At 44.4% G+C, this 24,146-nt stretch overlaps 1 protein-coding gene across 3 annotated transcripts; it reads right to left on the bottom strand.

The window, feature by feature from the left end:
- Window positions 1-2,291: 2,291 nt before the first annotated feature.
- On the bottom strand, window positions 2,292-21,347 carry LOC112262895 (transcriptional activator MN1). 3 transcript variants are annotated; one of them, XM_024438729.2, is made up of 3 exons: window positions 16,698-21,346; window positions 11,449-11,519; window positions 3,916-4,032 (listed from the first exon to the last, which is right to left on the bottom strand). In XM_024438729.2, the coding sequence occupies exons 1-2, from the start codon at window positions 20,278-20,280 to the stop codon at window positions 11,479-11,481; spliced, it is 3,624 nt and encodes a 1,207-aa protein (XP_024294497.1). In that variant the 5' UTR covers window positions 20,281-21,346; the 3' UTR covers window positions 3,916-4,032; window positions 11,449-11,478. The 3 variants fall into 3 exon arrangements, with proteins under 3 accessions (XP_024294496.2, XP_024294497.1, XP_024294498.1); XM_024438728.2 differs by lacking the exon at window positions 11,449-11,519 and having other exon boundaries at window positions 2,292-4,032; window positions 16,698-21,347; XM_024438730.2 differs by lacking the exons at window positions 3,916-4,032; window positions 11,449-11,519 and adding an exon at window positions 4,039-8,525.
- Window positions 21,348-24,146: the final 2,799 nt, after the last annotated feature.

The following is a 24,146-nucleotide window of genomic DNA, read 5'->3' as shown; positions in this document are numbered from 1 at the left end:
CCTTTCACCATTTCCACATTTTGTTACATTACAACCTTAATCAAAAAAATAATGTTTTTTAAAATCCTCATCAATCTACACACAATACCCCATAATGACGAAGCAAAAACAATTTTCCTGAAATTTTTGCACATTTTTGGGGGGAAATATCAAGGATGTTTGATCAGGTTCAAGTCCGGGCTCTGGCTGGGACACTCAAGGTCATTCAGAGACCTGTTTCCTAAGCCACTCCTGCGTTGTCTTGGCTGTGTGCTTAGGATCGTTGTACTATTGGAAGGTGAACCTTTACCACGGTCCTGAGCACTCTGGAGCAGGTTTTCATCTAGGATCTCTCTGTAGCTTGCTCCGTTCATCTTTCCCCCATCCTTACTAGTCTCCCAGTCCCTGCAGCTGAAAAACATCCCACAGCATGATGCTGCCATCACCATGCTTCACCGTAGGGATGGTGCCAGGTTTCCTACAGACGTGACGCTTGGCATTCAGGCCAAAGAGTTCAATCTTGGTTTCATCAGGCCAGAGAATCTTGTTTCTCATGGTCTGAGAGTCCTTTAGGTGCCTTTTGTCAAACTCCAAACGGGCTGTCATGTGCCTTTTACTGAGTGGCTTCCATCTGGCCACTCTATCATAAAAGCCTGATTGTTGGAGTGCTGTAGAGATGGTTGACCTTCTGGAAGGTTCTTCCATCTCCACAGAGGAACTATGGAGCTCTGTCAGAGTGACCAGCAGGTTCTTGGTCACCTCCCTGATCAAGGTCCTTCTCCCCCGATTGCTCAGTTTGGCCGGGCGGCCAGCTCTAGCAAGAGTCTTGGTGGTTCCAAACTTCTCCCATTTAAGAACAATGGAGGACACTGTGTTTTTCAGTGCTGTAGTGCTGCAGAAATGTTTTGGTACCCTTCCCCAGATCTGTGCCTCGACACAATCCTGTATTGGAGCTCTAGGGACAATTCCTTCGGCCTCATGGCTTGGTTTTTGCTCTGACATGCACTGTCAACTGTGACTTTTATATAGACAGGTGTGTGCCTTTCCAAATCATGTCCAATCAATTGAATTTACCACAGGTGGACTCAAATCAAGTTGTAGAAACCACTTAAGGATGATCAATGGAAACAGGGTGCACCTGAGCTCAATTTTGAGTGTCATAGCAAAGGGTCTGTAAATAAGGTATTTCTGTTTTTCATGTTTAATAAATTAGCAATTTAATAAATTGTCTAAAAAACAGTTTTTGCTTCATCATTATGGGGTATTGTGTGTAGATTGATGAGGGGAAAACCTTTATTTAATCCATTATAGAATAAGGCTGTAAAGTAACAAAATGTGGAACAAGTGAAATGGTCTGAATGTGTATGTGGATTGACACTGCTAAAAATAATACATAAGCCGCATGCACAATAACACATGAACGCATTAAATGTCAATCTCACCCAAACACTGATCAATATCTCCACATCACATCTATCCGTGTGTGTGTGTGTGTGTGTGTGTGTGTGTGTGTGTGTGTGTGTGTGTGTGTGTGTGTGTGTGTGTGTGTGGTGTGTTGTGTCACACATATTTTTGGCTGTATGTTCAGGCACAGTTCACATGTATGCATTCTTCACAGTCACACATTTTTTAGGCTGTATGCAGGCAGTGTTGGTGTACATGTATGCATTCTTCCCAGTACATAAGCTGTATAAGACTGATACAGTGTGTGTGTGTGTGTGTGTGTGTGTGTGTGTGTGTGTGTCTCCCAGGCAGGACGATGGTGGGGATGCTGGCTGATCACTAGCCCTGTTAGACAGCATTGACGTCTCCACCTCCCTCAAGGCTGGCACACTGGGGAGCTATTGATTACCATTAACCATCCATGTAGATGGCCCATAAAGAGCAGGTGAGTGAGAGTGAGCTGGGGGGGGTTGAGGCAGATGGGGATGGGGGCAGAGAAGACAAAAAGCGAGGTGAGACAGGCAATGAGGTGGGCTTTTAAAAAATGTTGAGAGGAGAGAGAGAGGAAGACTATTATTACTAGTATATAATATCTTCATGCCAGTTTACTTTGTGTTGTTTTATGCTGCTGATTTAGACTACAGAGTACACAACCTCCCCAGACAAACTTGTCACAATGAATATTTTTGTGATATATATATATATATACACAGGTATATATATATGAGATATCTTCAGAGTATAGCAATATTTCCATTATTATATTATTATACAGTATTAAATGTTATTTTCATTCATAAATTGCGACTTTGTTATTATGACAGACAAATATAAAGGCACAACATTAATAAAAACAAGCAATCATAAAATTCACCATTAACGTCATATTTATTGTTATTTAGTTACTCAATAAAACATATACAGATATATACAATATGCAGGAAAACAGACGACTGCACTTTACATATTATTAAAAAAAGAAAACAAAAAAGAAACAGTTCGTAAGATGCCGTCACAGGCCTCCATCTATTGTTTCAGAAATTCAAATTCAACAGAAGCTTTATTTAAAGGTTACAAGATTGCCTAACACACAGCAAATGTTCTCTTATTTTACATGTGCAATACCAATATTCCTTTTTTCAAATCCCTTATTAAATGGTTCCTTGACCTCCCCTACAGTTTACATTGGCTGTATTGTATAACTGTGTTGGAGCCCAAGCTAAATAGAAGAGGAAATGAGTGAAAGAGAGGAATTTGTATTCAGGAATCCCTTTTTGCAGATACCCACACCAAAAATAAACTATTTCTCTCTCCATCTCCCTCCCACTCTTCCTCCCCCTGTTTCAGGGTCCAGGCCAGTTCTATTGGACCAGGAGGATGGCCTGGTGAGGTTGTGAGGTACAGTGTCTCAAAAGGTCCAAATCTCATCAGGTTCCTGTGTCTCTGGGTAACAATGGGGTTCCAGGTCTGAGGGAGAGGTCCTGGTGAGAGGGCTGCTCTCCTCTCCCTGTACCCCTGAGAGCCATGGGAGGGAGGAAGGGCTGGTTCACACACATATCCTCCAAACTCTGGCTGACAAAGATGACCAGAGTCCCTCAACGGGTGAATATGGGTCAGGGTGGTTCTGCTTGAGGCCATACCCAAGCCAAGTCCCAGTGATCTATACACTAGGCTGGGGGCAGGCTTGGTGGGTGGTACCACCTCCAACCCACAGAGAGAACCACGGCTAGGAGGTCACTGAGTACAGGTACAGGGTACAGCTGGTGAGGATGGGGTATTAATCACAGAGCTCCCAAATACTAAGAGACAACTTTCATGTCTAAAGAATGTAACAGAACAGAGACTCAACACTGCTATCCCAATACAGCCAAGGAAATTTTGTCTTTCTGTTTTCTCACTTTTAGTTTTTCCTTTCCTCCATTGACATTTCTCCTGTTTTCTTCAAAAAACAACAAAAAACTAAAAGGATGATTTGAGGTTTCCCAGATGTGGGCACCACTGAATAGAGCCCAAGCTGTATAGTCCAGCGATGCATGAGTGAGTGTGTATGTGTTTGTGCCCAAAAGTGTGTGTGTGTGAGCATGAGTGTGTATGTGTTTATCTGTGTGTATGAGTGTGTATATGTCCTTCTCTCCCTGAACAGGTGAGAGCCAATGTAGACGCCTCATCATCAATACCTTTACATCATCCTCATCATCAATACCTTTACATCATCCTCATCATCAATACCTTTACGTCATCATCAATACCTTTATGTCATCCTCATCATCAATACCTTTATATCATCCTCATCATTGCTGTCGTCTTCATTATCATCTGCCTCTGACTCTCTATACCCCCCCCTCTCTCTCTCTTTCTTCTGATCTTCCCTCCATCTCCTGGGCTGCCCTGGTTGTGTTCAGGTCAGGGCAGCCACGAAGGTCCCAAAGCGGTTGGAGATGTCTGAGTGCAGGGAGCGCCAAGAGGAGACAGGCCCCCCTCGGCCCTTACTGTCCCCCAGCTCATCTGTGCAGTGGACGGACAGGCACTGCAGGTGGCTCCCCCCATTGCCCCCTCCGGGCCCCGGGGCCCCCACCCCTACTCCAGCCTTACTCTGAGACAGCTCTGACTCTGCACAGGAGAAACAAACACAGAGAGAGGAGAGGGTTAGTGAGTGGGCCAGCACTGAGGAACATTAAGGATACATTCATTCATCCTCAACAACCAAAATAAACATCTTCAGTAAATATGTCAACACTAGAATTAATCATAAAATCCTATATCTAAATTAGATCCCAATTCTCATCCGACTCAAATCGGTGCAGTAAAATGACCTCAACAACCCCTCTCCTTCTCCCTCTCCCACCCCCATCCTGCAGGCTGGAAAACGACAATGCTCTAAACCCATCCCCCACCTTCTCCTTGCCTATGAGGACCACGCATACACACACACACACACACACACACACACACACACACACACACACACACACACACACACACACACACACACTGTCAGTCCCGGTCACCCGTGCAAATGGGGAGCACTCCTCCCTAACCTCTGGTCATGAGGTCAGAGTGCTGTGAGGAGGCTGACCTTTAACTCTGCATGACCTAATTTACTGGTATAATGACCCTGCTGCAGAATCGACCCCACGTCACCAAGGTGTCAAACCCATATTAAATGGAACCAAGCTTCCAGAAAATCCATATATAGGTTTATCGAAGGTTGTATAAAAATCAGCCGTGCAATTCTAGAGGGACATGGGGAACGCTGCCGGTTGAGATGCATAATCCATCCTCTGAGTCAAATCGCATGCGTTGTGTAAGAAAACATTTGCGAGAGGTAGATTGAAGAGGACAGAAAGTGCTAGCCTAAATTATACGCATCTGCCATGATATAGACCAGCAGCATTCTGAGAGAGTAGGAGGGGCAGGAAGGAGAGAAGGGCAAGGAGTTAGAGGTAGAGATGACGGGAGAGAGAGGTTGTCAGACTCTTACTATCGCTGGTTTCAGAAAGCCCCATTGGTGACTGCAGCATTGCATCATGCGTTTGGGGTCTGCCTCCAAGCATGCTCTGAGCATTCTAAAAAAAGAGTGCGTGAACATGGTGGATACCTGCTGTAAAAATCAATCAGGCTATTCCCATCTGTCCTTAGCACTCAAAACACTGTTCTGCTGTGTTCCTCAGCCCCAGGTTGTTACTACTGCTTTGAGTGGGAGCGTAGCCGCAGAGACAGACAAGCTCTAAATAGCTCAGACATGCTGAGGTACAGGCGTCAGAGACAGGAGACTATGATACACACTCTGCTCTAGGCACAGGGCCTGTACATCACACCATCACTACTCTGATCTGCCCACCTCACTACTCAACAAAGTGACAGAACAGAGAGAGAGAAGAAGAGAAAAGATACTCTGACCTCAAAACAGTCTCTGTGTCACACTTTCCCTTTTATCTCTTCTCTCTCTTCCCAAATGCTTTTTTGTTTTTCTCACTCTCTCTGTATATATTTCTCCCTTCCTTTACTTCCCTGGAGCAACTATGACACGGTGTTAACAACACGCAGCCAGAGAAACAAGGCCAGGTCAGGACAGAGAGTGAAGGAGGCAGGGTGGACAGGCTAGGGCCGGGAAGGCAGGGAGGTAGTGAGGCAGCCTTGCCCCCCAGCCTGTCTGGGCAGCGACCACTGGAATGGAAAAGCGGAGGGATTTGGTAAAAGGTCACGCAGCCAAGCTCCCGCCGCTCCCGCATCTCTCTCCCTCCTCCTCCGTACAAATCACCCAAGGACTCTGGAGACTAAGCGGAGCGACGGTGGGGGAGAGAGGAAGGCAGAGGGGGAGGGGACGGGTGTGTGGGGTTGTGGGTGTGGGGATTAGTGGTGATGGTGGCAAGAGCCAGTGTTTGCCAGAGGGCCCTGCCATACACCTCTGCATGGCTGACACCCACACTCAGTAAGCCTGGACCACAACCCCCTCTCCAAGTGCTTCCTCCTACCCCCCACCCCCATCCCCAGCACTGTGCCCTCCAGCACCCGCCGACAGCCCATGGTAGCTGGGCACAGCAGGGTCCACACCGGCCTGAATAGGCAGCCAAGCGTTCCCCTGGCTCTCTGCTGACACACAGCAATCTGACAACACAGCCACAAAACACACCGCCAACCACCGCCACTGCTGCCATATCCACACCAGCCCTCAGCTGCCGCTCCACACACAGTCTGCATGGTCCCAAAACAGACAGACATGGCCCCCAGCCTCATACATGCAAGGACAAGGACTGTAAACACACAGTCAAAAGCATCCACTCCCACTGTCCCAGAGCCATGCTCAGATGTGTGCTCATGTGACCACGTTACTTTATTTATCAAAATAAAAACATTAGCATTACCAATGATACTTTCACATAAACAATCATTTACAATGTAGTGATTGCCACCAGTTTCCTAGTTACATTTTTAAAATGTTTTTATAATCAAAACACTGTACCTCTCAAATTGTATTATTACAAGCAGAAAAACATTTTCCTTGAAAAAATACAAAGCTCTCCATTTAAGGAGTAAGCCAGTCAATTGTAGTGTATCTATGGATATTTCTAGGTAATACCCTGGGAGCCGAGAGAGATGGAATTTTGGTGGAAAATCTACACGCTACACTTAAATGTTAAGCATTATCCACGGCACCATATTTGTTCAAAAGTGGAAACGGCAGTGTGAAATTCTACATCACACAGGCCTAAATCCCAAATCACCGTGACATTTTACAAGCTGTGGAATCTCTTTTCAATAAAACCTTGTTAAAGCTGTTCAATGACTCGCATTATTTTGCCATGCAGCGTACTGTTCATATCCACAGTGATATCTCAGTGATAGGCTATTCATCTCAGAGAACGAGTGCTTAGCATCACACAGGGCCAATACCCAATAAAGAAGAAAACAATAATATCACAAGCAACTAAGCTGAACCACAAATACAGTTAAATATCCCTAACCATATTACACGTCAAAAAAGGTAACCATGGCAATTCAAACGCTCCGTTTTTTAATCCACCTCTATTCCTCTCCTCTTTCTAAACGTGTGTGATTTACAGTGTGACTCCTCCACGTAGGCTTATAGAGCCGTCACACAGACACACAGACACACAGACACACAGACACAGCTCGTGACGATATACACAGATGAACAACGCTTTCCACTAGCGTGCTGTGAAGAGAACACACACACACAGCACAGCACACTGCTCTGTTTCGGTTTTTCTGTCTGGCTGACACCAATATGTCGGATGCTGACGGCCTGAATCTAGTGCACGTCATGCCATCAGTTCTCTAAGTCTGTAAACAACACTGGGAAGGAATCCTTATTGAACGACAATAAATGTCATATTCTCACAATCTAACTATAATTGTCAACCTAAACATTTTATTCAACGATTAATGTAAACTGATGAAGCTAATGGTAATTATTATGTTGTAAATGCAGTTAAAAATGAAGTGTTATGATAGTTAAATGCACATTGTGTACCAAGTCCCTGTGCAGATGAGTGCATTAGAAACAAAGTATATACTAAATAAGACTATGTATATGTGTGTCTTGGTGTTCGCTGGTCTCTCTTTCAGAGCCAGAGAATTTCACAGTGGCGTCACATTGATTTTCGAGGTCCATTCTATCCCAAGCTATACTTCTATGACGACACTTCACCTTTAACCCTGTGCTCCCCGGGGCTCGGCCTTACCCTCACCGAACACAAACCAGCTCTCTGGTGAAAACACCTAGAGGCCTCTGCTCCTATGACAGTGAGTGAATTCAGATCAGATTCCTGTAGCATAACAACCATAGAATTAGACATTAGAAGACACATTTCATGTGATCACTATGATAGGATCACTTTGACAAAAAACTAACACTAAGGACATGAGAGAAGATTCTAAGTTCGGGAGCACAATGCACAGATACAAAGTCTGTTTTTTCGACAATCTAAGGAGTGATGGTAAAGAACACAGAAAAACGATGTAACATTTCTGTTTTCATAGAGCATACTTTAAAGGTTAGTCATTTAGGTCTTTAACACGTTTCCTTGAAGGATCATGGTACCTAAGAGCAGGACATGTGATCCGGCGCCTCTCTACTGCACTAAGCACACCGACCAGCAGAGCAAGGCTTCACATTAAATCACAATCACCAAAATATATATACAAAATCATTAAGTTATCTGCTTTCAACTAGCTTGGTGAGGGGCTACAGGAATCCCTGTGCGAGGAATACGGGAACTACTGGAGGTATGACCCAGGTATCTGATGGTGGCCTGGGGGTTGGTAGTTGGTGTGGGGGAGTATGGCATGGGAGGCCTTCTCCGACCCCCACTCAACCCCACTGCCACAGGTTGACCTTTCCCCTCAGAGAAGGGTGGATATGGAGGGGGCACATTTCTCAAGCGAGGGCACAGGGGTTATTTTGGTTTGAATTTCCTCTCTGTTCCCTGGCCTGCAACAAGAAGGAAAAAAACTTGCCCAGGCAGGCAGGCCTTGGCCCGGTCGCTCCTCCTCACCCCTTCTCTAGTAAACTCTCTCCCTTCAGCCATCCCCTCGTACACACACACCTCCCCCTCAGGCTGCAAGACGCGCTTAGGAAACTAGACACAAAAGGGAACACGGGAAGTGATTTAGTACCTCCTGCATAAATCAAAACCATGTCCAGGACCTGTCATCCATGTCATCCAAGTAGGTGACATATTGATCTACGTCTCGCTCTCTATTTTGTTTCAGTCCGTCACTACACACTCTGTGTATGTATTTTTGGCCCATTTGGAAACCCCAACCACTCATGAAAACAGTGGAAATGTAGGGATTAGGAGCATCTGCTAGGGAGACGCACAACCCTTAACATACAATCCCTATTTCAGCTAGTCCTCAATGTGGGAAGGTAGCTGGTCAATTCAAGGAATCTTACGCTTTCATGTTTTTGTGATAGAAATAGTTTAACACTTGAAATCAAATGACTGAATATAATTGACTGAAATAATAATTATCCTGTTATTAATTAATTAATTGACCCTTGATTGAAGAAAATAAAGATTTACTTGGAAATGTACATATAATGTCTTCAAAATAATTAGCACTTGTTGCACAATTATTATTTTTTATGTCAAATATAATCAATCCTTTTCCATTTCCAAGATAACAACACAAAGTTGAAAAAACACAATGTTAAAACTGTAAATAAAATATAATTATAATTATTGAGTTAAAGGTGATATTGCTGTGTGGTATAATGACAGTAATAAGCTTTAGTGATGACAGTTCCACTGTTGAAAAGACTCAAATGTGCTGTTTAAAAAGATCCAAACCATTGTTTCTAACATCCGAGTATCTAAACTGCCCTAAAAAAAAGAAATAAGGAAGGTCCAGAGGATGGAATTGTGGAGAAAATGTAAGACTTATTTTCTCTATTTCTCTCTTTACAGTGAGGCAAACGACAGCCATTACCATCTTGCTCGACCTCGCAAGTCGAAACCTAAGATGTTCCCAGAAAAAAAGAGAAACTTCTTTCCATCTCTCTCGCTTTCGCTAGTACTCGATCAATCTCTCCTCTTCTCTCCCAAGAGAAACAGCTCTGGTGTCATAACTCATTTGTCAATTTTTCAATACGAATTAAAGAAATCTGACGACTACCTGTATGCCAAATAACATAACTGCTGCTGGCGTTATGACAACACCTCCACACCCACGCACGCACGCACACACACACACACACACACACGCACACACACACACACACACACACGCACACGCACACACACGCACACACACGCACGCACGCACACACACGCACACACACGCACACACACACACACGCACGCACACACACACACACACACACACGCACACACGCACACACACACCCACGCACGCACGCACACACACACACACACACACACACGCACACACACGCACGCACACACACACACACACGCACACACACACACACATGCACACACGCACACACACAAAGCCTAGTAGCTTTAGCATGGTACACCTCTGCTGAACAGAGGGAGTGTTAAGGATTATAATCTATTTAATTGATAAAGACAACTTGCATTTCTCACAAACTATGTTAAAATCATCTCTACAGGGATTGTTGGTAGCTACATGTAAAAATATATCTCATTTTCTACAGGAATAGTAGATGCCTTGTTTTTTCAAGTCCCTCTGGGCACTGGCTTATTAAGACCCTGGACATTAGGAAACGTGTCACATACATCCAGGCAACTGGAGCCTCCGGTGCCCCCCCCCCACTGCATCTCCCAGACAAACTCAGCCCTCCATTCCAAGGGGAATATTCACACCCACACACACAGACAAGTTTGATTTTATTTCAGTGCTCTTCCCCAGGGAAAACAAAACACTGCTATTTTGAAGAGTCAGAAATCCAGCTAGCAAAAGGCATGGAACCTTTTTCATCCTTTTCTCTCTACATCAGTCACAAAGACATTTTTTAACACGCCTCCTTTGACTGTCACTGGTGGTAAATGTATTGCAAAGGCCTCAGCATTCAGTGGATACACACATACACAGTAACATCTAGACAATCAAAACTACAAGCAGAACTACAAGCAGAAACCATGTAATGTTCTGTTATGAGCTGCAATATCTATAAGACAGGCAACTACACACTTTTCCACAGCTTAACTATGCTACTACTGCACTCAGCTGGGCCGGTGTTAAACACGCTAGCAGTTCATCAGTAGTAGTGATAATTACAAATGTATTGGGGTCTCCTGTGGATGTACTACACACTAGCGGGGATTGTACTTCAAGCAGGCCAAACTGACGTAAAGCAGGCCAAACGGACGTAAAGCTAAAATAAGTTGTGATGAACCCTGACATAACTTGTCAGATAATTTTATCATACTGTGATGAATTCTCAGAGCTGGAACTGAGAGAGGTGTGACTACCAGCAACTATTTCCATTTCACTACAAGTCAGAGAGTCTATTCCAGCATACACCTGAGCAAAGGTCTGAAACCACAAGCCTGTGACCAAGTCTGCATAAATCAAACATGATGTCACACTATCAAGTTTCCATGTCTTCATCACACACACATACACCTCTGGTCCCTCCAGCTGATAAACCCACACTATCGAGTTTCCATGTCTTCATCACACACACATACACCTCTGGTCCCTCCAGCTGCTAAACCCACACTATCGAGTTTCCATGTCTTCATCACACACACATACACCTCTGGTCCCTCCAGCTGATAAACCCACACTATCGAGTTTCCATGTCTTCATCACACACACATACACCTCTGGTCCCTCCAGCTGATAAACCCACACTATCGAGTTTCCATGTCTTCATCACATACACATACACCTCTGGTCCCTCCAGCTGATAAACCCACACTATCGAGTTTCCATGTCTTCATCTCACACACACATACATACACCTCTGGTCCCTCCAGCTGATAAACCCATTTACATGCGTCTCATATTTGTCTTAGCCCCGGTAACTGTTGATGGGGAGGGGGGGTAAGGAAGAACAAACACACTTACATGGTGAAAGCAGTCCTAATGCCCACTGATTCATGCTGATAGTGTAGGAATTGTGTGACATTCCTTCAACCCTAGGGATCAATTCACAAAGGGAGACAGAAATTATTTTATGAAGAGACATAAGAAAATAAATGCATAAAAATGAGGAAAGGTCCAACTTGAAATATCTCAAAGTCTGCACTTTTGTGCCGTTTGCGGCTATAGCTATAATATGTTCCTCACAAAAGACACGACACACACACCTCACTAGCCTTCTGTATCCTCACTAGCCTTCTGTATCCTCACTAGCCTCTCTGTATCTGTCAATAACCAAGTTAACTCACAGAAGGTGCCAGAGGATGAATTGGCACTTTTGAGAACAATATTACCAGGGCTAATTGCTATGATTATGATAATGATTATTATTACTGCAGTATGGGAGAGTGCAGAGAACACTATGCTGCCTGGGTGTGTGTTGTTAAGGAAGTCAATACGCAACGCCTTGCAAGGAGGGATCTGGAACATGGACCGCCCCAAGCTGTTTTCTCTTCATTCAAACAAATGTCAATCACATCTATTTTCTGCTTTAAGAAAGGAAAAAAGGGAAATAAAAATTACTCATGTGATTTATGAGTTGTCGCTGGAATAAAATGTCAATACGATAAGTATGATTTTAACAAACTAAGAGAGGTGGGGTGGTCATATAGGAATATTCTCCTTTCTTCCTAGGTCTCTTTAGGTGGCATGTCTGTTGCACTGGATTAAATTGCCTCCTAATCAGGGTGTCTAAGCATGAAAAGTCCCCTCTCTACCCACTGCTCTCCTACACATGCCAACAGCAAGCCAGCACATGCTCTACCTAATAGTCACTCCCACCACCACTAGAACAGTCACTCTGTTGCATGAGACACCGTATTAATCCAGAGGACAGATCCTGGCACAGTATGTACAAAGTGATAACACACACCGTAAATAACTTTCCCTGTGTGGTCAAACCGGAAGCAAAAACTCCAAAAAATAAAACCAACTGAATCATTTCCTAGGGCGACAAGTTGCTTGTTATCAAGAGTGTGCACGTCTTTCAGTACAAACCGTCAGGTCCTGGCTATAATATCAGGAGCAGAGAAGGAGGGACGAAGAGGGTACAAGAAGACGAGATAGAGAAAAGGAGATGAAAAAGGAGGGGGAAATGCATTCTCATCATTTTGCTAAAACGCAACCAAGTACCTTCATTCACATATAGACCCACTGGCATACGGAGGCCATACAGTATATGGGCCTCATGCCTACAATAGACATGACTATGTCTTAGTGAATAGCTTTGGCTGAATTGCAGTTTATCACACAGACAGAATAAGCTACGGACCAATGGGGGAAGTTACTGACAAACACATCAGTCTCTAAACAACCACAGTGGAAACTCATACAGGGAGAGCTGAGACACACAGGGTAAACAGACATCAACACAACACACTCCCAAACAGGCAAGCTGGACTTTATCATTATCTATGCTCAATCTCATATTTTTCTTTAACAGTATTGTTTAATTCAACAATATTATCAAATCCCATATACATATGAGGCACTTCTGGCACCACGTTCTGGCCTGAAAACATCCCCCACTACCTCCATTAACAATATATATGAGAATACAGTCTGTTCTGTGATCCCAACTCCTGCACTGGCTGAGACCTCACCTATAGTCACAGAGCCCCAAACACCACAGCTCCTGTCCTCCCCATGCCACTACCACCCGTACCCCTGCTATAGACACAGGGAGGCCTATTGCCAAATGTCACTTCAACCATCCCCCTCCCCAAATAAACAGAGGCCCATAACCCACCTGTCTCAATTGGGCAGTTAAACTCAACTTCCCGTAAAAACACTGAATGCAGTCTATAAAGCACCCAAGTAGCACAATCACTCAGGACTCCCACTATTAAAGCTGTTCCCAGGATGTAAGGACCTACGCAGCAGCCCCCCCCAGCTTCAGGACACTGTGATGGGGTATAGGACAGGGGCATGAAGACAGATACCAAGAGAGTGGGTTTCCACAATATTAAACTAAATTGGTTTTAGTGGTGCACTACACCTACACGGGTGTCATATGATCAACTCCAAGGGTGACATAGAGAAATATGCAAAATGCAGAAAGAAATGTAACTTCAATACAAAAAAAACATATGATCAGACCATGTGTGTGTTAAGCAAAATGTGCTGTGTATTCAATTGAAATGTGTGATCTTAAAAGTTTTTATTGATTAGCCACATCATGCAGGAATTGTAGAAAGGAACCATGATGAAATTGTGTGAAAAAAAAAATTGTAGACCAGCTATCATTAGCATTATAACATTATTATTATTACTACTATTATATAGGATAACTATAAGTTATCTTGTGAACTATACTGAGAACCTTGATAACTAACAAGACAATTCGGAAAAAAAAACGTTTCTTTAAACTGTCACTGTAAATCTTAGGCTCAGGCAATGACCATTAGTGTTCACCTGTTAACCAGCTGGTGGACTTGCAACAAGACATCAATAACAAACATAAATAGATCCCACAACTTAAAAAATACTGACATATTCCTACATTCATCAATATTTTTCTTTCACTTCTACGGAGCTCAAGTTCAAATTTCTATGACAGGGTCATCAAACTCATTCCCCAAAGGGTCGAGTGTCTGCGTTTTTTTTTTTTTTTTTTTTTTAAGACCTAGACAACCAGGTGAGGGGAATTCCTTACGAATTAGTGACCTTATTTTGTCAATCGTATACAAGGGTGGAGCGAAAACCCGCAAACACTCGGCCCTACACGGAATAAATTTGACACGTGTGTTCTATGAAATCTTCCAAAATAACTTTCAGAATCCTGGTCTTTAGCATTTTCCAAGAGAATATAACTGTTCATCGATTGTGCCTATAGGGGTAATATTTACTAGCCTACTGAATATGTGCAACTAAAACCATAAGGCCCTATTTATCTTTATCTGAAGCGTAGCGTTTCGTTGAATGCATAGGATTTCGCGCGTCTCTTGAAAAACATCCAATTCAATCTCAAAATCCAGCAACACACCTCAACCCTTTTTCATCTTTGCCGTCTGCAGCACTCAAATGAGAAACTGTCAAGATCCGTGATTTGTGCTAACTAGCTATCGATCGAGCCGAGCAGCATGGGTTTTGTGCTTGCAAGGAGCTGAATTGAGGAAGGAAAAAAATGTGCGGAGATAGGAGAGACGAGAGAGAAATACTTTAACAAAATCGAAGTGGCTGTTGCTGTGCATTTTCTGAAGAATAAGTGCGCCTTGCTAAGACATGTGGATCTTGAAAAAATGAACTATGGACAAGGCGAGAATGTGTCTGCCTGGTCTGGTTGACTGCTCTGCCTCCTAAACAATGCGCTATGACTCCAGATTCCGTGCCCTGCGCCCCCCTCTCCACTCAGCTCCCGCAGTTAGCCAGAACAAAGGGATAGTGAATACGCGCTGGGGGCTACCTATTCACAAGAGAGTTTTGGTGTCTCGTCTCTGGCGGTAGCGATTTAATAACGTCTCACTGCGACCTACCGCCTTTTGCAGCACTGACTGACTACCATTTCATTCTTGCTATAGATTTTCAAATGTCTATAGAAAAAAAGAGTGGCCTCAGAAAAGAATATCGAGACACAAAAGACATTACAATTGCACAGAAAAATATTGCGACATAAAATACGACATAAATCAGCAATATTGAATTCATAATTGAAATATTTATTTGAAGTAGGTTTTGATTGATGAAGGAGCAGTCAATAAAAAGTAACTTCAGCACTGGATTGAATTGAAGAGGGAAAAAAGTGCTTTTAAAAAAATAATCCAAGTCCCTGTTGTAGCTATAGCACAGTCCTAATATAAACAATAATAGGAAATAATAATAGGTCATAATAATAATAATAATTGTTATTATTATTTTAAATGCATGTTATTTCATTTCCTATTTATGAAATAAAACAAACCAGATGCCTTATGCATGACCGGTAATCCAAAAACAGGATAACATTTTTTGTGTTGTTAATGTCAAACCTTGATTGACAGGATTTCAAACCGCTTACGTAAAATGTTTAAAGTGCCAGCCAGCGTCTCTAATCACACTATACCAATTTCAACAAGCACTTAAAATGAAAGGCTACAACAGTTTCGTGGCATAGGCTACTAGAATACTAGAATTTACATTTGTTCGTGAAAAAAATAAGCATTTGTATCTCACGACCAACCATTTTATTCCTGAACCATGTTGGCGAAAAAGTGGTTGGCAATAGTCTACAATAAAACCAAAAGTTTTAAACAAATTAGAAAAAGTGAATGACGCATCCATTATTATTATAGTATTATTTTCTATTAGTATCATATTATCATGTTCAATGAAAATCTGTTCTTCGAGGACACATCATATCTAGGAGGGAAAAAGGTTCGAAATAAAAAAGATTAAGATAGGCTACTCTTGTTTATAGTAATATCACTCTTCTTCATATATCCTGACAATGCTGCCCTTTCCAATAGTAGGCTAATCTAAAATCAATCCACTTTCTCCAATCCCGTTTATTATCCCATAGTAATAACAAAAACCAACAGATATGCATGGAGGGGAAGCCCTGCTGTGAAAACGCATCTCAGAAACCTATTAATCTTCTCAGTGTAGTTGTTCACCCTGAAAACCCTGATAAAGCACCACAGGAAATGTTTACTTTTCTCGCGCTGTTCCTTTGAAGTTCCTCAACAATAGAATAATCCATAACACGCACCAAATGATAATTTAATGTTTATTTAGAACCACAATAAATCCGTTTTAAAATGTTTTCCTGATTAGGGCTTTTTTATTTCGAATAGTTAATTAGCCTGTGGTCCAATAGCCTATCCCCTGTGTAGTCCTATAGGCACACAGAAAAACATAATACATTATTTATGTATTTTTCTAGCCTACATATAAAACTCGATATACCTGATCTACCTGTTTCCACAGAACAGCTACGTTTCAAATAACTGCAGACATAGGCTACACGCACAAAGGAAGTCCCGACTTATTTTAGTTATTTTAGACTAGCATTCATATCATTTTCTGCTCATCTGGGATGCAAAACAACATTGGGTTTATGTGCTGATATGTTGAGTGACAGCCTTAGACAGATGTGTGTGTGTTTGTGTGTGTGTGTGTGTGTAAATACAGCAATAAGACAGTACTAATCAGATAGTACAACAAAGTGGGAAATATAACCATAGAGCATATTCAATTACCTTCTTTGCTGTTATTCTGGCTCTTGTTTTTTCCCCAGGGTGCCATGGCCTTGTCGTCCTCTGGCCCATCCATCAGGGCCTTGTCACTGGGCACGTACCAGGTGGCGTGCTGCTCTGCCATCAGAGTGTCAAGGTCAATGGTGCCCATTGAGCCCTTCCCAGCATCCGGGCTGCAGCTCGCCAGCTCATTGTCTCCGTTCTGTGAGAGACAGTCACCACTCTTCTTGCCATTCTTCATGCCCAGAGGCTGGTCCTCTGAGATGCTGAACTGCTGGCGCTGCAGCTGGATCTGGGCCTGCAGTATCTCCAGAGGGTGGATGTCATCCTGGCCAGAGGTGCTGGATGGAGTGCGTACCTGCTCCATCCCAGGTGTGCCCGGGTGACCAACTCCATTGCCACCTGTCCCCACACCAGCACTCAGTCCATAGCTGTCGGGTGTCGAGGTAGTGTGATTGGTGATGTCCTGCATGCCTAGGGGCTTCTGCCCATTCATCAGGCCCTGTTCACCCCTTTGCAGCTTGGGTGAGCCGGTGATGTGCGGGCTGCGGTTGGGCTTGGAGGCAGGAGCACCTCCTGCATCTGAGCTAGAGGACACCTCATCCTCGTTGCCGTAGTGGGCGCTGACATCATCAGGAAAATCTATGCGCGGTGAGTTACTGTTAGACTTGGTGACACTCTGAATGCCACTGTCCAGAGAAGACATCAGGTCTGCCTGGTCCCCCAGCATAAGGTCACCTCCTTTTCCCCAGGAGGGGGATGGGAGGGGTTTCTCATGGGGTGTACCCCCACCCCTCTCCCCAACGCCAGCTGAAGGGGGTTGCTGGCCTGGACTTACAACAGGGTTTCCGCTGTCAGAGGAAAAAAAGATCCCAGGGCTCACATGCCCGCTGTCCCTTTTTCTCCTCCCTCTCCCTCTCCCATTCCCTGTTGCTGCTTTCCCCTCACTGCATGGGGTAGCGTCCATGTTGTAATTTGGGGAGAGGGCACTGGCTTCCCCCTGCAGCGTCTGGTTTTGACCTGCAGGTTTAATGTTGCTATTCCCGTTGCCAGACATCTGGCTGTTCTGGGAAGTGCCGCTCTGAAAATACTCAGGACCAGCACTGCCGGTCCCGTTAACTGTGCTGCTATTAATGTCCTGCTCCGTCTGACTCAGTTTTCGCTTGCCCTCATTTTGGTTCTTCTTGTTGAATGTTACGTTTAGGTTGGGGGCCCCTAGGCTAGCTATCATGTTCTGGCAGGCCGTGGAAAGGGCCGCCAGGCAGCTCTGTCCAAAAACATTGTCTTTAGTGCTGGTTTTGCTAAAGTTCCCCAGGGAGAGTGCCCCAAGTTTACTGACAGAGGATCGCTGGCCTGGGGGGAACTCAGACTGTGGAGGGTAGCTCCCTGGTGAGGTGTTCACCCCCTGGGGATTGCTATGTGGTGCCCCCTGACGGTTAACCCCTCCATAAGGAAACGTTGATTGAGATCCCATGGGAGGCCCGGCAGGGAAGTCAGTCGGCCGCCTCTCTGATGGTGCGTTGGGGTGTCCTACCCCGGCTCCGGGGGACTGCATCTGGGAGAGATTGCCCATGTTGTTGCCAAACTGGGGGTGCATACCAGGAGAGTGGAGAGCCTGTACGTGTCCATCTCCAGGTATCCTCATTGGCTCCTGCATGCCCATCCCATTCATGCCCGGCCTGAACATCATACCGACTCCGTTCTGCTGCAGCCCCATGTCGTGGGCTACAGCCTCACCACCCGTTACCCCCATACGCCGCGACATGATCTCTCCTGGTGGGTGAGAACCGGGGAACCAGTTCTCCTGAGTTATATGAGGGTTCTGACCCTCAAAGTTGGGCATCCTGCCCCCATTCTCCCTGTCAAAGTTGGGCTGAGGCATGCTCCCCACTGGGCCTCCATGAACCATGGGGCCTGGAGGTACGTCGCCATGGTGACCCAGCTGCTGCAGGCTGGGCTGCCTCATCCTCTGCTGCTGGTTCCGAGAGGCCATCTGCTTGATCATCATGGCCGCATTCTGCCGCTGCTGCATAGACTGCTGCTCAGGCCCAGCGTGCTGGAGTGGACCCGGGGGGAAACCATCTGTCACAGGTGGCGTGAACTCCCCAGGTAGGCCAGGGTAGGCCGAGGGAGAGAGGTGGTTCTCCATGCCCTGCACATTGTGCATGCCACTACCCCACGTGCCGCAATTCTCCCCTCCGTGTGCGTTAGGGAACTCAAATCTGGGCCTTTTAGCCATGTTCATATAAGGAGAGTCAAAATGTTGCAGCCTCTGATTCGGAGGCTGTTGGGCGGGAGGAGGGGGAGCCGGCTGTTGCATATTAAACATGGGGTCCCCATAGGGGTGCAGGCCCCTATTTTCCAGTCTGTGAATAGGATATTCAAACTGGTTGTGTTGGACAGGCATCATGACACCACCGTCCAGCATGTTGGGGTTAATGGAGCCCGGCTCAGACTGGGGAGGCCGGGGGAGGCCTGGGGGGCATGAGTTCTGTCGCGCTATCAAACCAGCTTGCTGCTGCTGCTGCATGAGAGGGTGTCTAGCACTGACCCCCAGCTCCATCCCCACGGGAATCTTACGGCCATTCCCAAAGCGCTCAAAAAACACTCCGTGCTGTGGGGGAGGCTGAGGCTGCTGGGGCTGTGGGGGTGGCTGCTGGTGCCCTTTGGAGATGCCCTGTATACCCGGTGTCCGAGCCATGGCAGGGTTTCCAGGGAAACTGCCACCGGCCACCGGCCTTCCTGGCCCAAAGTGGGGAAGCTGAGACTCTGATTCTGAGGGGGAAAATACAGGTACTTCAAAATGTCCAGTTGGGGGTTCGCTGGGGAAATTATACTCTAATCCCTCCACAGCACCCTGATTGGGCATCCGTCGAGGCTCCAGACCATGGGTCTCTGAGGAGGAAGAGGAGGGCAGACCATGGAAGGATGCTGCCCGGTTAGGTGACTGGTCCAGGGGTAGACAGGGGGCAGGAACAGCGTGGTTGCCGTTAGGGGGGCCGTTGTGCTGGAACTCAGACATGTTACCAGATCTCTGCTGCTGCTGCTGCTGCTGGGAGAAGCCGTCCCCTGCTTGGCCCTCAGCGATGGGGTCAAACCCCTCTCCAAAGCCCTGCTGAGGCCCCATGCCACTGTTGTTGTAGCCCATCAATCTGCCACCATGCAGACAGGATGATGCTGGGTCTGGGCCTCCAAAGTTCCCATTGAAATGAGGGTGGTGTTGGTGAGGGTGAGACTGGTGGCCGTGGGGATGGCCTTGATGAGGTTGCTGGTTGTTGAAAAATCCATGCATGGGTCCTTGCTGCTGCTGTTGCTGCTGGAGTCCGCTGCCTGCATGCATGTCCGAGTGGCCCCGTGGGTGAAAGCCACCGTACTGCTCCCCATTCATGTTCATATTGAGCCCGAGCATCGGAGGCTCGTTCAAAGGGCCCATGCCCGGCTCTACGGCTCCCGGCGGGCCTCCGGTATGAAAGCCGGGGCTTTTGTAATGGGAGCTCATGTTCAGTCTTGGCTGGTTTATGCTTCTCTCTGACTGGCCAGGGTTTATGCTATTAATCTGAGAACCAAACTGCTCCAGCCCAAACATACTTCCCAATATCAATCCTGCATGACAGCCAGCTCGCCTGGCATAGGCAGTCTAGCTTTAGTCTGGTTTTCTGTGAATCTCCACACAAAAAAAGAGGACAAAAACGAAAATAGAAGAGAATGCCCCAAAAGATATTTTGATATCTTACAAGTTCTGATTTAAAACGTAGCCAATGGATCTTAAATCGGTTCACTCACCCAATAAGTTCTCATAGTTTTTTCCAATATCCAACTTGTCCCTAAAGTGTTGTGGCGAAAATAAACCGGAGAGGACAACGAAGCAAGAAAATACAGTCTGTCCTTTGCTCGTTTCCGTCTATTTGTACAGGCGTTTGTTTATTCCTTTAATTTACAAATTATACAAAATATTTTCCGCTTGCAATGTGACTTTGATATAATATCATATTCCAAAGTTCTCTAAGCAAATTTCTTCTTTACAAACTTGACAAAACCCCTCCTTTGATTTATGATGACAGAGATCACAAGGCTTATGAAAATTGAAGTAAACACATAACTATCTTCTTCGTCCACTTCATTATTCCAGTTCGTCAAATGTCCCAGGACGCACAGTTTGGAGTGTCCTTTCAAGATCCCATTCTATAGAAATCCACCGGCAACCTGCACAATTCTAATTGGTCGTTGTTTTGCAATCAAAAGAAAACATTTCCCACAGTTCTGTGTGAAATGTCTTATTACTGAACTATAAGCAATTTTACATGTCCGGAGGGAAAATCCAGCCCAGTCATGATGGCTATCTGGAGAGCCGCTTTTGCACCACCGTGTCCCGGAGCCCCAGCACTCACTACCCGCACTCCACCATCACAGAGCGGCTTGACAGCATAGTCCAACCGGTCCTGATCATGTGCCCACCAAGCGCCCAGAAGGCGCGGAACCTCTATCGGCTGTTTCCCTCACTCTCTCACTCTGTAGGCTATAACGCACTCATTTTGCTCCCGATTCTGATGTGGTCTATTCCAGCTTGGAGCGATTCAGAGATAGATCACACTCTTGTCTGGCGCTTGGCGCTGTGTGAGATCAACGCATTCAGGGAACCAGCAACAAGTTTTGCATTTCTGCAACCAATTCCATCCATGAGGTCCTCGCCAATCGGAGGCTGCGGAGCGCCAATGCCGAGGGAGGGACCATCTTTTAAGGTGGTCCAAGATGTGGATGAGAAACACAGAACGAGAGAGTAACGTCGTGTATCTTAAAAGAGCGCCGTTCTCAAATAAAGTGTATTCTAGCCCATGTCAGGTGTGTTACTTGCTCCATTATATTTTAAATGTATGATCTATATAGTCTATGCAATTTAAACTTTCATTTTTTGTTTGAGATCTATCTCATTGTGGGTTTTTAGATCACATACACTTGTGAATGAATAAACGCCTATATGTTAGTATAAATTAAGCCTATGCTATTTCCTTAATTGTTGATAGAAATGGAGATGTAGGAAATTAATTTAAACTCAGTCAAAGGGAAATGGTCTCACAATAGCTTTTCTTAAACAAATGCCGGAGCACAATCACTGGCCCGGAGTTTGTATTGTCAACGCAAAACAGATTAACATTTCCATTCAGATTAACTCGACTATTACCATAAATCTGTTTACTTTATAAATGAATAATTCAAATCGCCATTTATCTTATGTTTATTGGAATGAAGGGGACAGCCGGCAAATTAAACGACCAAGTCAACCTTTCTAAAACGTAGACTCCTGTAATACTTATGTTATTATAAAAACTCTGAAAATAACAATCAAATGTAAATGCATCATGCTATTTTCAGAAGCGTGATAGGCCTATCTATAGACTAATCCTGAAACATTGCCCTCTAGGCTAATCCTGCAACATTGCCCTCTGAGGTCTTTTAAACGGACTGGCCTATTGTTGCACAAGAGGGGGTGTTCTTTGATTTAAAGCCTGCTGCTGAGAGATAAGATGTATCCGATCAAAATACAAGCGCCAGTGATAATAGTGATATATTGATGTTTCACATCCCATCGCGACAACAGGGCTGTAGAACTATTGAAATGAATATGGCCCTATGGACGATTGAATGTTCATGTATTTTAGGTGATAGGCAAGTCAATAGTTAGAGTGTGTGTGCGTGAGAGAGAGAGAGAGAGAAAGAGAGAGAGAATTGAAATTTAATTGAAATTGACAGACAAAGAGCATTTGTTTGTTACCCCACGAAAAAAATCCCCCTTAAAAGATCAATGGCATCGGATCTACTGGATTGTGTTAGGAGGATACCATAATCAATAACAATATTTTGCACTCTATAATATCTCACATATACGTGTTTTCAAGTTTGGGCTTTACGGATCCGCAGGCTTGAAATGGTAGGCTATCAACTTTTACAAAAAGAAAAAGTAATCTCTTGTGAAATATGCACTGTTCAAATAAGTAATGCACGGGAAATAGACCATAAACCACAGTGAACATGTAATGTTATTTTACTGGTTGCTAAATATATTACAGCAATTCAAATGTAATGTCCTCATCAACTTTTGTAGCCTACCCTATATATAGTTCTAATAATAATGTGTTTGAAAGAAGTCTTCAAGATGATTTACCTTTGCGCTTCTTTTAAATTAACTCTCATTCAAAAGACATCCAGCTAATTGCCCAAGTTAATGTTTTTTTCTAAATATCAATTTAGACAGGCGTATCTGCAATTGCACAGGATGCACTTTGTCGATCATAAAAGGACTCGTCCGACAAATTTAGACATAAACGGAAATAGTTAATGAAAAAAAATTAAACTCCAGATTCTGCTTTGTTTTCCTGTGGTGCGCTTGGGTTCTGATCTGGCGCTCTTTGACGCGTTGGATCTAAATGGTCACACCGTGGGATTGAAAGATTTCAGCAATGTTGGTGTTTTCCTTTTGCAATTTAAGAATAATTGTAGGGGATGAAGTATTAATTTAGCTGACAGCCTACTCCTCCTCTTCATTGGACGATGTTTTCACTCCCTACAAAAAAAAAATGGAATAGGCTACATGAAACCATATATGACTAAAGTAGTTTGTTGTGAAATATGCAACAATTTGAAAGACAGTTAGCTCCGTTGTAGGACAGTTTTTCTTATTTTATGTCTACCATACCCTGAGCGTGTTTGTACTACTCTCCCATTCCTCTAATGTTTAGTTAATATCGAGCTAGAACGTATCTGAGATAAGTATATGGTGTTGCATATTTGTATCTAATCTGAGATTATATGTTCTAGGCTACTACTGGCCTACCAATAGGCTATTGCTTATTCATTTTTCAACGCATATAACATACTCTATTCATGTGTTTTATATATTGGGAGTGGAAAACATAGCCTACCACATATGTAGGACTAACATATCCATCCTTGTGAGTTTCTCGAGGGGTACGGTGATTTTTTGTTGTTGTCTGCATAGGACTAGTTCCTCGAGAGGTGAATAAGAGCGAGTATTTCACTTCTATCAAAAAGGCACAGTGCCACCTAGCGCTAGACATCAGAACAAGGTATTGAGACAGCATTAACAGCGTATGAGGTGAAGGCAGGAATAATATGCTTTCGGTATAGCCTAAAATTATGTTGCTAGTGCTAGACCTATATCAAATAATCTTTGAAATAAAGTTGATATCATGGTATCTACATTTTAAAGCCTGCTCTGTTTTGACTTAAGTGATAAAGCGATGTACAGTACACAGTTAAGGCCTCCTTTTAGAGAGAGCGAGAGAGAGCAAGAGAGAGAGAGAGAGAAATAAATAAATAGAGAGAAGCAAGCGGGGAGTTTGTGCTATCACGTTTCCTGCTCCCTTTGAACATTGCACTCCTCTTAAACAAAGAGGGCTTTTGCCAGGGGTGAACCCACAGATGAATTTCAACCAA

The sequence above is a fragment of the Oncorhynchus tshawytscha genome, linkage group LG12, assembly GCF_018296145.1.
Source record: "Oncorhynchus tshawytscha isolate Ot180627B linkage group LG12, Otsh_v2.0, whole genome shotgun sequence".
In the NCBI taxonomy this organism is placed as follows: domain Eukaryota; kingdom Metazoa; phylum Chordata; class Actinopteri; order Salmoniformes; family Salmonidae; genus Oncorhynchus; species Oncorhynchus tshawytscha.
This window is presented reverse-complemented; position numbering and strand designations above follow the sequence as displayed.

What these genes read in the sequence shown, in the direction of transcription:
- LOC112262895 (XM_024438728.2), bottom strand. Translation starts at nt 20,280, where the DNA reads ATGTTTGGGCTGGAGCAGTTTGGTTCTCAGATTAATAGCATAAACCCT. An exon ending in CCAGAATAACAGCAAAGAAG is followed by an intron (nt 4,033 to 16,697) that starts GTAATTGAATAT and finishes TCTCCTGTGCAG; the next exon opens with AGTCAGAGCTGTCTCAGAGT.